At 46.8% G+C, this 14,559-nt stretch overlaps 3 protein-coding genes across 3 annotated transcripts in view; all 3 read right to left on the minus strand.

Annotated features, from left to right (window-relative positions):
* Positions 1 to 10,704, minus strand: part of LOC117589569 (protein timeless homolog) — a 64,192-nt gene extending 53,488 nt beyond the window's left edge. The window contains exons 1-7 of the mRNA XM_034281620.1: positions 10,505 to 10,704; positions 10,119 to 10,442; positions 6,991 to 7,248; positions 6,608 to 6,927; positions 4,733 to 4,918; positions 1,030 to 1,153; positions 224 to 387 (exon numbers count right to left, since the gene is read on the minus strand). Of these exons, the coding sequence (XP_034137511.1) occupies positions 224 to 387; positions 1,030 to 1,153; positions 4,733 to 4,918; positions 6,608 to 6,927; positions 6,991 to 7,248; positions 10,119 to 10,442; positions 10,505 to 10,606 (1,478 nt within the window). The 5' untranslated portion in view covers positions 10,607 to 10,704. The remainder of the gene's footprint in view (positions 1 to 223; positions 388 to 1,029; positions 1,154 to 4,732; positions 4,919 to 6,607; positions 6,928 to 6,990; positions 7,249 to 10,118; positions 10,443 to 10,504) is intronic.
* Positions 9,300 to 10,112, minus strand: LOC117589571 (E3 ubiquitin-protein ligase TRIM21). The gene has a single exon (XM_034281622.1). It carries the CDS (start codon positions 10,077 to 10,079, stop codon positions 9,504 to 9,506), a length of 576 nt encoding a protein of 191 aa, XP_034137513.1. The 5' UTR covers positions 10,080 to 10,112; the 3' UTR covers positions 9,300 to 9,503.
* Positions 10,705 to 12,379: 1,675 nt separating the features above from the next.
* Positions 12,380 to 12,963, minus strand: LOC117589672. The gene is made up of 2 exons (XM_034281815.1): positions 12,935 to 12,963; positions 12,380 to 12,874 (listed from the first exon to the last, which is right to left on the minus strand). Exons 1-2 carry the CDS (start codon positions 12,957 to 12,959, stop codon positions 12,525 to 12,527), a joined length of 375 nt encoding a protein of 124 aa, XP_034137706.1. The 5' UTR covers positions 12,960 to 12,963; the 3' UTR covers positions 12,380 to 12,524.
* Positions 12,964 to 14,559: the final 1,596 nt, after the last annotated feature.

A 14,559-nucleotide genomic window follows, 5' to 3' on the forward strand; every position in this document is an offset into this window, starting at 1 on the left:
TAGTAATCCCATTAGACGGCGTGTGTTTGGCTTGCTTATTTGCGCATACCATGAGGTCTACCCGTTCATCCCCACTTACTGTCAGAAATGCCGCCTAGCTGGGCCTGACTCTCCCGGCCACTGCGAGGCATGGGACTTTGGGTTCGGGGGCCAGTTATTTCCAATCGCTATGTATGTGCATAGTTGGAATGGTTTGTCGCTTGGGTTGGCTCGGGATACTCACTTTGTGCTGTGCGCCTCGTTGTAGTTCATTAACAAGTGCAGTATTGTCTCCCTGTACTCCAGGACATAGCATACGTTGTTCAGGAGCATATCAAAGAGGGCCCGCGCGTTGTCATCCTTGAGCTTCTGCAGGGCCAGCAAGCTTTGCAGCAATTCCCGGAATGTCTTTAATTAAAAAATTGGTAAGCATTAACTTGGCAGACACTCAGACGGGCATGGGCATGGGCATGGGCATGGGCAATGGCTGAACCTGTAACCTGAGCGAGCTCTGAGCGCTGTGTGTGTGTTGCATTGTAATGAGCCTTTGAGTCTCTGAGTCTCGCCACTGACTAATGAGTACATATATTCCGGCTCCTTTGCTTAGGGCCATAACAAAAACAATCTTCGGTGTAAATGGAATTGATGAAGCTTCGAAGTGAATTACATTTTGTGTGGGTTATAATTTAAGACGTGTTGGAAACTGTTATTAGATGTGCGAGCATTAAATTGCATGCCTTTTAAATCAACTTCATTGAAGATCATCAGCAAATCTCTTTAACTAAAAGCAAACCCCAACTAATATCGAACAAAGCTTCAGCTCTTAGGGCTCATTGAAAGTTTGAGCCATCTTCCGGTGTTCTTTAAGGTACATTCAGTTGGCTTAAGTACCGGTCGTAATCCCAGGCAAACGACGAGCAGCAACAGAGTGCACCCAAAAGTGCACTTACGCTCGTACAAACAACAACATACCCACACACATACACACGCACAGACACCCGCACTGCTTAGCTGGCCAAGCAGTGGGGAGGAGCAGCTGCACAAACTTACCAGCAGGGCAACATGCAGTCGCTTGGCCCAGAGACGCGCCTGTTTCTTGTCGCTCACAATCATGTCCATGTCATGTTGCATGCGCGTCAGGACCCAGTGGAAGCATTGCACGCTCAACGATTCGCTGCGAATGAAATGGAAAAAGCCAAAACAAGGATTCGTAATGCATATGTTGGTAGGTATTCGCATATTTAAGTAGTCGTTCAAGTGGAATGCTGTGCGCTGCATTAAAGTTGGCCAAAAGTTGGATGCAAGCAGGTAAGCAGCTTGCCCCTTGCAACATCCAACTCTGCGCTCGACGAAAAACTCATTAACAAAATTAATTTTTAAGTAGCGCTAGAAATGAGCGCCAGCCAGCCTAAGTTTGCGCCCGGACCAGCCGCACCTGGCGCCCACCCACACCCACACCCACACTCAATGCTTACACTGCTTGCTGCTCATACTGCTTGCGTTGCCTTGCCTACAACCCTCTGCAAAATTAGCAGCCCGACGCCTGCCGCTGCTGCTGCGGCGACCATTAAAGTTTTGCGAAACTGGTGCGCTGCGGCGACAACGTCGAGAGCATTTGAAGAAGCATTAAAATCAAATTAATTACAGTTGTGCGGAGGCAGGCAGACAGCACAAGGCAATGGGAAGGCAAATAAATAAATTATAAAATCAATAAAATTGCAATGAGCAACTACACGAAACTGTCCCAGTACTATCTGAAGCGACGCTAGCGGGAACAGCAACAAACTGTGATTGATGCGGTAAACTGTTTTCTATCAATTATTCCAGCGAGAAGCGGTAAAGAGACTCTGTCGAACTATACTTTTGGTGTATCAGAGAATTAATTAAAAATTCAGCAGGTTGAAAAATTAAAGAAAATTAAAAGCTTCCACGAGAAGTAGATAAAGATTTCGTTCAATTATGTAAACCGATCGGCTGCATTGCAGCATGTGTACGTGTGAACACAATACTGCACAAAGCTTTACAGCTATGTCTCTCTCATTCTGCCCTGATCAAAGCTGCATGCGCGCAGCCTCACAAACCTGAAAGCTCTACGTGCAGTCGATGCATCGCCTATGAGCACCGTTGCGATTGATTTGTGTTTCAAAGCTTTGTATTCGCATAAAAAAAATGACAAACTCAATTTCACTTTTTTTCGGGCACAGAAAGTTTGCCCATCTGAGAGAGAGAGAGAGGGAGAGGCCAGGCCATACATTACAGCAATGCCATGCTTTATATAGTGCAAAATCAGTAGAAAATGACAGACGATAAAGAAAGTTGAGCGGGCGGGGGTGGGGAAGCGTCAAATTGCATTTGAGGGAAATAAACAGAAAGTTTTATGGTTGCCAAGTATATACGGCAGGCAGAAAGAGCTCCAATGAGAGAGTGCCCAGCGGAGAGCGGAGTAAGAAAGTGAGACGAAAAGGCATGATAAAACGCAGAGAGGGACAGGACAGGACAGGACAGGGCAGGACAAGGCCGGAGCGTAGTTATGGTAAAAATGAAAACAGGAGCAGCAAAAGGAGCAACCAACCGAGCAGCAACTTAGAATAGTGCGAGGGAGTCCAGTCTCCAGTTCCTTGTCGAGGAGAAGGGGTGGAGCATGGGTTCTCCGAAAAACTTTGCGCCAACGGAATGACAACATTTTTGCAAAGCTTCATTGTTGTCATTCAGAAACTAATTTGAAAGTAACCAAAACAATTTTAAAGAAATTTCCCACCACACAGCGGACAGGACAGAGCGGGCAAGCGGACAAGGAGCCGAGGAAGCAACGTCAGCCGGATGACAGCATAAAGAACGCAAAATTTTATTAACAGCATGCTGGACAAGAATGAGGACAACAACAGAAGCAGTGGCTGTGGCAGTGGCAGTAGCCGTGGTAGTGAGAGCAGCAGTGGCTGTGGCAATGGCAGCGGGAGAATTTGCAGGGGTTGCGGCAGTCTCGGATTCAGTTGATTCCTTTGGCAAAAAGAATATTAGACGGTTCCCCCCTAGCCAGGAGTTGGACCAGTCCCCCATGCAGTTGTAAAGTGGCCAAGTACCGTAGGTCAACGATTGGAATCCTGGCTTTGATTTGTGCATGTGTTTGTTGTCCCTTGTACGGCAAAAGTAATGCAATAAAACTCAAGTGACGAAGCGCTGATGGCAGGACCCAGGACCCCGAACAATGACATACAAATTGTGCGGTCACCCCAGCGTAGTAGGGAGCTGGAAGCTGGGAGCTGAAAGCACTGCCAACGTATCACTTTTTGTATTGACACGTTGCTTGACCATTTTCCGGAAAATTGTTGGGGTTGGGACTTGCCAAGTGCGAATGGCAATGGAAATTGTCGTGGCACAAAACTTTATTTGCAGCGCACTTTTCCCTTTTGTCGTAAAAAGAAAGAAAGCGGAAGAGCAAAGCGAAGAACACCGCCCCCCAGGGCTGCCCCATTTAAGAGGAAAATTCTGATTTTCTCCCGTCAACGTCTCAAATGATGGATGGATTTGATGCCAGATTCACAGCTTTTGAAGCTTATTCGAAGGAGAGAGAACCAATTTTATATTTTCTTGTAATAAGATTAAGATAAGTTTAAGAAGCTTTAAGAAAATTGATTTTTCTAAGCCCCAAAATGTCTAAGAACTAAAATTTAAGTTTAAATATATGACGAATGGAACAGTTCTAGCGATAACTCTGACCTCTACTCAATGGGCTATAAAATGTTAAAAAAAACTTCTGCATTCAAAACAAATCTAGATACTTAATCGAAACGACCAAAACGAACCACTAAAATCCATAAATTAAGTCGTAGGAAACTTTTTACTGTTCCATAAAACATAAAACAAAAAGTATTCCATCCTCTTTGACTTCTCCCCCCAATGGCTTATCGTAAAGAATCTCTTCGGATTTCAGCAAGTTGGCTTTGGCTGACTTCGATTTTTCAATTTCGTAACCCAAACTGATTTGATGAAAAATATATTCAAAGTGCGAGTGCAAATAAGTTTTGCAGAAATTGTTTCATTTGAAGTGTGCTGCAAAGTAATTTGATTGAAAGCCTGCGATTAAGGCGTGCCGTGCCTTGCCCACTGAGCAGATAAGAGCGAGAGCTGCTGGGATAAGATTTGCATAACTGCTGACTTGTCTCGAAGTCAAAGTAAAAGTCGAAGTCGAGGTCAGCGTTTTGTTAGCCACTGAAGCTCATTCATCAGCAGCATCAACAAATCACTTGGCAGAGCGCTTTCTTTGAAACTTGTAGGCAATTAATTTGAACACTTTAGAGCAGAAGTCGGCAGCTTCGTATGCTCTGCTCGTATGCAAAGATCTCGGGCAGCGTAGTCGGCACAAGCGCAGCGTAAAGAGCTTTTGCCTATGCACAGCGAACAGCTGCAGCCAAGGTGAATTTACTTGAGGTGTCGTTTTCCCCGCCGAACCACAGAGACTTCTATCTCTTTCTAGCGAACGCCGAGCGTGCGTGGTGAATAAATGCTTGGACAGCGAAAAACGTCACCCAATAAGTAAATTCACCTTGCTGCTGCCTATGCACAGCTCGGTTGCTCGGCTGCAGCAGCGCAGCGGCAGAGAAGCAAGAAACGTTTCTGTTGTCTGTGCATACAAAAGCACTAAAACATGCGAGTGTCTGTGTGCCCACCCCCGCTTTAGACCTGCATTGACATTGTCAAATGTAAGTCACAGCCACAGCTACACACACACACACACAGACAAACACTGACTCACCTGACTAACTGCAATTGTAGACCACTCAAACGATTGAACTCCATGAAAAATCGTATGGCCCACAATAGATAGGAGTCATCGTGACTCGACGAGCCGGCATTGCGTTCCAGCACACGACGCACCTGCCTCACCAGCGTATTGTAAGCGGACCGCAGCACCTCGATGCAGTACTCGCGCAGGCACAATCTGCAAAAAACAACAACAAAAATCACAAAAAATTGAATGAAAGTCAGTGGGAATGGGATGGGTTGCAATGAAAAATGGTTATACCACAATAATATTGATTGAAAGCGAGCTCGGCCCTCTTCCTCTATCAGTTTACGAGTATATACCAAATGCGGAACGCTGGCTGCAGCGGCATTTGGTAACGTTTCATGCAATAAATTTCGCCTAGCCAATTTATTTGCGCAAAGCTGGCTAAAAGATGCAACCAACCAGGGCGCACCCAATCCCCCACCCAACCATCCATCCCTGCAGCGAGCAATCTCTGCCAGCCGACCAACCGCAGGCAGAACACAAATCCAATGCATCGATGCCGACGCGGATTAATTTATGCCAAACCCAAACCCCCAACGCAAGGAGGAAAACAAAAAAAAATGGAGGCAAAACCTCCTTGCAGCCCGTTGCACTTGTGGTGGGTCTAACAAATTGTTGCACGGGGATCTAACACGCGACATTGATGAACTTTTGGCCGCATACGTGCCCCATAACGAGATTCACAGTTTGGTTTGGCACATTTGGCGTTGTCTAATCACAGCCAGCAGGCGACGACTCGGACACATTTGTTCTGCTCTATCAATTTATGGGCGCCTAAAGATTTGCTCCGCTGGCATCTTGGCCATAAAACAGGCAGAGACTGGGCATGGGACTAGGACTGTGCCTGACCCGAGGCCCGGGGCAAAAGTCAGTGGAGAAACTAACAAGCAAAAATGTTTGCCAGAGGCTGGGCAAAAGAAAATCGTAGCAGCCAAATGGGAAAAAACCTTTTGAGGATTTTACTTGAAAATTGCATGGCTCGCTGGGCACAGCAGAGGGAGAGAGAAAAAGATTCCAAAGTCGATGCCGGTGGCCGATGGCGATGCAGAAAGCCGATGGCGCCGCCAAGTTGCCGCTCCTTCTGCTGCTGCAGTTTTATCTTTTGCAAAAGGTTTTTATGCTTGCCACAAATTGAGAGAATCTGTGTCCAGCAGCAGACGAAGTTTGAATGCTCTTGGCAAGTTCTATAAACAAATATTTGGAAGAATTCTTTAGCTATAAAATAGGGCAAACATTTCCTACGATTTTTTTTCGATTTTCATAATATTTTGGTAGGGTATTAGCAGAAAAACGTGAAGATCTGGCTGTTGCAGTAGCAGTTGAAGCTGCCCCCCGGAAAGTATCTGGCTTCCTGACCTGGGCATATCCTTTAAGTAGTTTGTTGGTTAGCGGAGCGGCATAAAATAGCTGCACCTGGTGGCACCACCATTAGGGGGTGCGGCAGAGCGACAAAGGCGCCAACGGGCAAGATATTCTTTAGCCCGGGAATCCCCCCAGCAACCAGCAGCCAACCTAAGAGCCAGGCAGCGACTGACTGCGGCCAAAAGAAAATGGCTTCATTTATTATTGAATATTATTTGATACGCTTGTTTACTCCGGCTCCAGCATCAGCTCCAGCTCTGGACTGGCGTAAAATCGAAAATCAATGGCTGGGATAAGGCTGAATGGCATGGGCAAGGCATGGATGTGGCAGTGGCCATAACAATTCCAATGCTAATGGCCGGGCCACAGCCACACAATAGGCAGACACAGCGCCAAAGTGCAGGAAGTGGCCCGCGCAGACAAATGGCGGCAGGATATGGCGGCCAGAAGAGGGGAAGAGGGTGCCCCCAGCCTTACCTCACTGTAAATGCGCTCCGGCGCGTCACCTGCGCCTCCTCTTTGATGTGCCGATGCGAGCGCTTCTGCTGCTGCTTCTCGCGATCAAAGTCTATCGCAGAGACACGCTCCAGAGCCTGATGGCAAATGACATCGCGATCGGACACGGACTTCATGTTGCGAATGACGTAGGTGCCGCCGAAGCGCGAGTGTCTGCCGGTGGGCGGACGAGCCTGACGGCGTGCACGCTCGCGACGTCTAGCGGCCAGCAGCTCCTGCTGATCCCGCTGCTTCTCGCTGAGACTGCGCTGGAGTGAAGCATCGGCCAGGGATTCAGCGGTCTGAAAGGGAGAACGAAAATGCTAACAGAAATGGAAAGAACTTTGAGCCGAAGGATAGCCAACCTGTTCCCTGTACAGCAAGCAAACAATCTCCAGGCCGTGCAGATGAAACTGCTCCTCATCCGGCGAGGAGATGACAAACAGCACCAGATCCAGCATGCCCGTTTGATGCAGCGCCCAAATGACCTGATCATGCAGACTGGCATCATTGTCCGCACGGCATTCGGCCTCTGGGTTGGCCGGCACTTGCAGCACATTCCGCACCAGCACGAGGATACGTTCAATCAGTAAATTTTGCTCCTCGCTGCGTATGGCAAAGCCCTGGAACGGCAAGACATTAAGAGTCAAAGACAATAAAACGTTGCACTAAGTCGCAGTGTGAAGAAAGAAGCAAAAATCTAAGCACCAAATCCCGCGAGTCAAGCTAAAATAATCAAATGAAATTAAATTAAATTAAATTGCAAATTTATGTAGCTCGACTGTGAAACGGAAGCCCCCGGAAAGCCCCCGGAGAGGACTCCAGGGCAGGACCACAACAAAGTCAAGTTGAAATCAATTTGAGGCTGGGTGTGGGCGGGCGATAAGGGAATGCCAGGCAGCGGGGGCTGGTTGGTTGCTGTGGGGTGATGCGGCCATTACAGTTGCTGCTGTGAGCTTAAAAATAAATACAACTAATGCGGCTTTTGTGCCTACAAGCCAGCTGGGTCTCCTACCCGGATACGGATACGGACATGAACACGAACACGGACACCCAGCCCGACCAGGGGGCAAGGCAGCAGCAAGCAGCAAGCAGGCAAGCAAAGCAAAGGCAAGACTCCAAGCTTCTACATCCCAAAGCACAAAGTTAATAATGACTTCCGTTTTTGGTTTCCCTACGCAACAGCAACAGCAACAACAAGCACAGCCACGGAGGTGGCTCATTCAAAATTGAAAGCTCTGGCTCCTCCTCAACCGCCTGCTCTGGCCGGTCCACTTGGCTGCCTCGCCGCGCATACATCAAAGCGTGTAAGTCGGCGCGACGCGAAGTAAAGCATAAAAAGTCAGGCAGCATAGAGGAACGAGAAGGAGCAGGAGCAGTGGCAGTGGCAGCCCGAGGCAACAGCGGGGGAAAATCCTCCGCGCACACATTCATTATCAACGACAACAAATAGACAGCAGCATTCCATATATAAAGAAATTTCGCCTGTATTTAACCTAAACAAAAGGCAAAGCAAAAGCAGCAAACAAAAAAGCAGAAAAAATGCTCCCTCGCTCCCTACAGCAAAGCACAACAAAAAAAAAAAGCAGATGAAAATGCAAACAAAATCCTCGCAGCGACTCCCATGAAAATCCTTTGGAATTGCTCCCCGGAGTGTTATGAATGTCGATTCAATCGGCTTTAAATGAATTTATTTGTGTCGTTGCGCTAAACCGAGGTTTGGGCGGCTTCGCCCCGCTCCTTAGCATTATTTTTGTTACCATCTTTGAGGCTCAAGTTTTTTATTGTTTCCGTTGCTAGGATAACCCTGCTACGCCTTGCTGCAAGATCCTAGCAAATAGTTTGACCCAATTCGATGTTCAAAGTTAATTTTTATGGCAAATCAAGCTACAGAGATTATCTCTTTATTTGGCATTTGTAAGAGGAATGTTTGAAGCGGATTTTGGGCCTATACATAGAAGATTGAATATCAAAATACCAAAATGTTTGCTTAAAAATGTATCTAGATTTTCCTTTGAATTTAGTAATGAGTTAAGACCAGAAATATTGCCCTTAAAGTGCTGCTTTTTACTGCATAAAATAGTCAAAAGTTTAGACTCTAAACACAAGCAAAGATAATTCTCTATTGAAATCTCTTTTGAGTGTAGATAAAGCGGCCAAATTTCAGCTATTCACAGCCCCAGAATCGAGAACAACTCCTAAAATAATCAACAAGAGCATGTTACAATCTCCGACTACGCACCTTTCCGATGTTTCCATTTGCGTATCGCTTTTTTCCGCATTTACACACCAGCAAATGGAGCACCAGCACACCACTCAGAGAGCTGGGCAAACATTGTTGTGGGTGCTTTAACTTTTGTGGAATTAGAATATTAAATCGACTTGTTGCGGAAATTGAAGGGAAAAGAGCGCTACCCTCTCCTCTGATCCGATTCCATTTTAAGTAAAATATTTTCAAATTAAACTTCAACTTTTGCCGGAGAATCCACAGAGGAAGATGCCCGCTTTAAGGATTCAATATTCAATGAAGAATAGCTAAAAAACGAAGAAGATGCACAGATATGAAGTTCAAACTAGTTATGGAGCAGTCGACAAAGGAGACCGGACGGACGGGAACACAATCAAAAAGCCAAAACAAAACGGAAAGGAAAACAAAAACTGCCTTGCAGCTGGCCATTAAAAGTTTTGCGTGCCCGCTTGGCCATTAATGTTAAGATTATAGAGATTACATAAATAGTTTCGCAAAATGCCCAAACGATAATTGCCGCGGCTTACGATGATGCCACAGGAGCCACATTTGTGCGAAGACTAATTAACGAAATCTTGGGACATCTAATTCAAAGAAGTTGTTTGGGAATCTCAAAGAATTTCGGGGCTGCTATTTGAGGACTTGCGTGGAGTTGAGCAACGCAAAGAGAAACACCATAATGAAGAGCGTCATGGCCCGCTGATGGCAGCTGTAGTCCACGAATGCGCGCTGCACCGGGCGCTGCGGCTTGACTTGACGCTGCAACGACTGTGCCAGCGGCTTGCAGCGCGGCAACGCGTCCAATGGCAGTTCGATTCGTCCGTTGAGAAACATGGAAGCCTGCGGCAGTTCTGCTGGTCGCGCAACGTACTCCGCATCTTGCAGCAGTTCCTGTCGATGCTCCTGCAGTGATTTGCACCTGCGGTCGGGTGTGCTGCGGCTTGAAGAGGCTTGGACCGTGATGAGCGTTTTATCGGCAATGTGCGACGTGCAGAATGGACACCTAACAAAGGGTCCCCGCGCCTTCATCCAGGCTTCAATGCACTCCGAGCAAAAGAGATGTCCGCAGAAGCTAACGCGGGGGCGGACTGCGGTACCCATGCACATGGAGCACGTGTAGTAGCCGTCTGTGGAATCATCGCCGTCGCCGCTTCCACTGCTTCCTGTACCTCCATTACCCCCTCGCTGATCCGCTACTTGTGGCATTTTGAACTGCTTGCTCTGCTTTACTTTTCTAATACTCACAATTTCCAGCGCCTGCTTGAGCTTGTCGAACAGCGCCGTCCAGATTTTGTCCTTGGCAAAGGCCGCCTTGTAGCCCTGCAGTATGTCGATCAACTCCATGAACACCTTGCGTCCGTGATTGTCGCTGGGTGGTCCGTCGCGATACAGCAGCAGCGTCGGATTAGTCAGAATGACCAGCAGGCGAATCAACAGGTCCGACAGCTCCTCGTGATGGACGTGGTCGGGCAGCATGTAAACCAAATCCGTTTGCAGCACTTTGGCGCGTCCCAGATGGCGGCGATACTCATGATTGTCCAGATCGCGTCTCAGTATCCAAATCAAGTGCTAAGACATAGAGTTTAATCAACATAAACACCAATTTGAATTGTTTTTTTTTTTTGTGCTACCTTCAGGCCCTCTGCGGCATCCGGCTCGGCTTGGTAGAGCTCTCCATCGCTGTAGCCAAGCGCCGCGCAGGTGGCGTCAATGTCCGCCAGCAACACAGACATTTCCAAAAGCGGTACACAAGCGTTTAACTAATTTATTAACAATTATAAAGCAGAACTAAATGTTGTTTTGTTCCAAAATTGTAAAATGCGCGCGAACTTATCGATGTTCTCCATCGATGTATCGGCGAAAACAGCTGTTCGATACTGATCTGGCCTGTGTAAAACGGCTGATGTGGCAGCCTCACACGCGACACTCTGGCAGCACAATGATCGTTAAATTTCAAATTTGAATGAGATATTTGCATGGCCTCTTTTTATTTTGCAGTTTCCGTACACAAATTCTTGCACAACAGTGAACAAAATTCCTGACTCTGGTAGCCATAAGCCACGTGCCGCCACACTGCTTTAACTTTCAAAACTTACATAACCTTAAGCATTCCTATGATTTATATAACTTTGATTCCCCTGAGTAGCTGATTGCATTTTCAGGTGTCAACAGGGAGAAATCCAACAGAAGCTTAATCCCTTGCCACTACAACAGCAGCTGCAAGGATGATTATTTCTTGTGGTTAAACTTCAGAGACCTTATGCTGTGTTCTTTGCAGATTGTGCCGCTGTTTGAACCAAGCATCAAAAACGGAGACAGACAGCTAAGATGCATACATAAATACATACATATTTACATACATTTGTACATACATAAACTGGATGTTAAACAACATTTGGTTTTCCATTCTTGCGGCTCCCAAAAGCAAAGCAAATTCTGATGGGAAAATGTTCATATAACCCAAAATGCATTGAACACTCGAGCATATGCGCTCGTTTCCATTTAAAATCGATTTAAATCGAAATTATTTGCTTGCATAAGTTGCACACAGCCACAGCCCACAGCCTACAGCCCACAGCTCATGCCATGCCACAAAAAGCGATAAACCCCCAAAGAATCCAAAATGCAGACACAGCTCCCTGCCACTGCTGGTGTTGTTGGCATTGTCACCTTGTGGCAAATATAAATCCGTTCATCAGTCGGAGAGTGCAGGACATTGCTGGTGCCTGGCCATGTGAATTATGCAAATAGAACTGGTCAAGATGCAGCTCCGACTAATCATCCAGACACATTAAAAAGCAAAGGCAGAGGGAAGCAAAATTAAAAGCAAACATCGAGGCTGGCAGCAGATATTTACTTATGGTATGAGCAAACACGCTGGCCAAAACTTTTCGCCAGCAGTTCCGGGAGCAGCAAGCAGTAGAAAGCAGCAAGCAGTGGGAAGCAATAGCAAGCAGTGGAAAGCAGCAGTAGGGAGCAGCAAGCAGGGCAGTAGCAGGGCGTACATCAGGGAGCAAGAATTTGCCACCTGCTCAAGGACCTCGCCGGGCTGCACTAAACTTGCCCGTTCCCATGCTGCCCCTAGACAAGTCCCTCAACTGAAGAAGTTGAATTTAATTAACTAAGTAAATGCCCAGACATGAGCCTGGCCCGGCCACGTCTTGTGCTCAGCTCAATGATGATGATGCTGATGCTGAGGCGGAGGCTGCTGTTGCTGATAATGAACAACTTCTACTACTTCAAACTACAACAAACAACTTGCTGACCAAATAAGCAAAAGCACGTCAACAGTGCCCAAGAAGGCCCCAAAACGTCGCTTCGGGCTTCAGGCTACGTCGAGTGGGAGCTGAGAGCTCTGGGAGTGACGGCAGGCAGGCAGGCAGGCAGGCAGGCAGGAAGGACACTATGCAAACCTGATTATAATGTGTCAAATCCATTATGTGCTGTCAGGCTTTTAGGCACAAAAAAGAGCACATATACTCCTGAATGAATCCAACACACAAGTCTTGAGGCAACTTTGAGCCCAGACAAAGTTAATTATAATTTTGTGACTGAGTTAAGCCGTACATGGGCCCCAGGCCAGCGTCCAATTAAATGCATAACCACAATCGATATGAATAAACAGGAATGGGTTCACATTTATTTCGGGGTTCAATTCAATCTTTTTTTCACAGCTTTGGGCCCGGTGTAGTTCCTATCGTTCTTCACAAAAATTCCATTGAGCACAAAGTCGAAGGGATACTCGGCGCGATGCTCCCAGTTCGTGGGTATCTCTGGATGCTTCTGATACACCCAGAAGCAGCAATAGTTGTCCACCATTTTGCCATTAAATGTGGCATTCTCTTGATCGATTGACATGGTGCGTCGCGTTCGTCCTGCAGTTCGCTGCAGCCGCACAGGTCCCGGCAAGTATTGGCTTACAGTCGTTATTTCCACGGGCCGCTGTAAGCCATCGAAGAAGCCAGCCAGAGAGCCGGAGAACTGCCACAGCAGCAGAGGAACTGTTAATGTTAGTTAGGTATTGGGAAAGAGCAGGATGAATGGATGAAATCTTTACTCACCTAATATCATTGGCAATCGATGCATGGTGAGCCACAGGCAAGAACTGAACTCAAATGGTTAACAAAATATGCAAAAATCTAAGCGTGACATTAGAATTAGTTCCTTTTGTTCGTTTTAGCAGCGCGACGGCAGCACTGTTAACAGCCGCACATGTCTACAGTGCTGTTAGCGCTCTCCGACAGCGCTGTGCACGCTCGCTCTCACGATCCACGTGATCCACACGTTCCACACCCAACGTAAAATATATTCGCAAAGTCACTTCTGTGGAATTTCCTTAACATTAAACAGCTGTTTATACAGCTTACCCTTTCCTGTGATCTGTATAGCATTTTCCATGGTTTATTCACATTAAATAGTGCCCCGAAATGCAGCAGCAGCAGCTCCACGATCGAGGGCGCCAGCTGGCACTGGCTCGTTAGTGGCTGCAATTTGGCCCGTGGTAAGCCATTGTGAGTGCTCGGCCGGGCTCAGCAAACACACAACAAGGTCCAACCAGTTGTGGTGTGGGGGGACCCAGTGGAGGGACAGAAGAGGACACGGCACAGATGCCTAACTGGAGCCGAAAGGCAACTAAAAGTGCAGCGAAATAACAGCATCTGACAGATGTCAGCTGCCATGTTGACTTTGCAGCTTGCGGCCGCCATTTTGGGGCCAACATTTGGGGCCCGAACCAGGACCAGGAGCAGGAGCAGGACCAGGACCAGGACGCCCGTCCCGAACGCGTCCCTGCGCTGTCAGGTGCCTCGCCCGACCAGAATTCAATTGTTTGCAGAGCCTTCATCTTGCATTCTGATTGCGTGGCTTAATTGCACAGCAGTCCGCGAACTGGGCCAGATTTGGTTTTGTGTTTACCCAAAAGGTGTGCCAGCGCGAAAGTGAAAGCTGAGTGCACTTCTATGGAGGCAGGGAGCCAGCATCTAATGAAATTACTGCCAGGCCAGGCCAGAAGCTCACACTTAGTGTGGCTTCCCAGGAAAAACCCCGAGAAAAAAAAAAGAAACCAGAACAAAAGCAGGGAAAACAATTTGAAAACAAATAAGACTCACACCTGAGACTTCTCGCAGAGTCCCGGACCGCCCCCCAAGTGTTCTGGTCAGCTGGTTTGGGTCTCACAGCGGTTGCCCCAGGCGAAAATGAATTGTTGTAAATCAATTTGTACCAGCAACGAGCCACAGCAACAACAAAACACCAATTACATGGGCATTTTTCAATCTAAATGGTGGAAAACACAGAGGCAAGCGGCACACAAACCCCACTGATGGCCTACGATTTGTTCGCCAAATATAGAAACAAAATTGAAACAAAAACAAAATTGAAACAAAAGAAAATACTGCCACAATGGTTAAGCATTGTTTTGCATTTTTTAGAGGAGTTAAAAGCGCAAATTTTGACGTTTGTTGAACTAAAACCAAATCAAATCAGACGAGTATTTACATTTTGCGAATGAATATTTTGCTAATTGCATTCGTCGATCAATCAATTTAGTGTATTAAATAAGTTCCATGTGTTTAATTCATTCAAACATGAAAATGTGATGTATTTTCTTTAAATATTTGCACACTCAGGTTTTGGATTTCAAGCACTAATTGAATCGTAAAAGGATTGCAAGTTGCAAAATTTATTA

The sequence above is a fragment of the Drosophila guanche genome, unplaced genomic scaffold (assembly GCF_900245975.1).
Source record: "Drosophila guanche unplaced genomic scaffold, DGUA_6, whole genome shotgun sequence".
NCBI classification, from domain to species: domain Eukaryota; kingdom Metazoa; phylum Arthropoda; class Insecta; order Diptera; family Drosophilidae; genus Drosophila; species Drosophila guanche.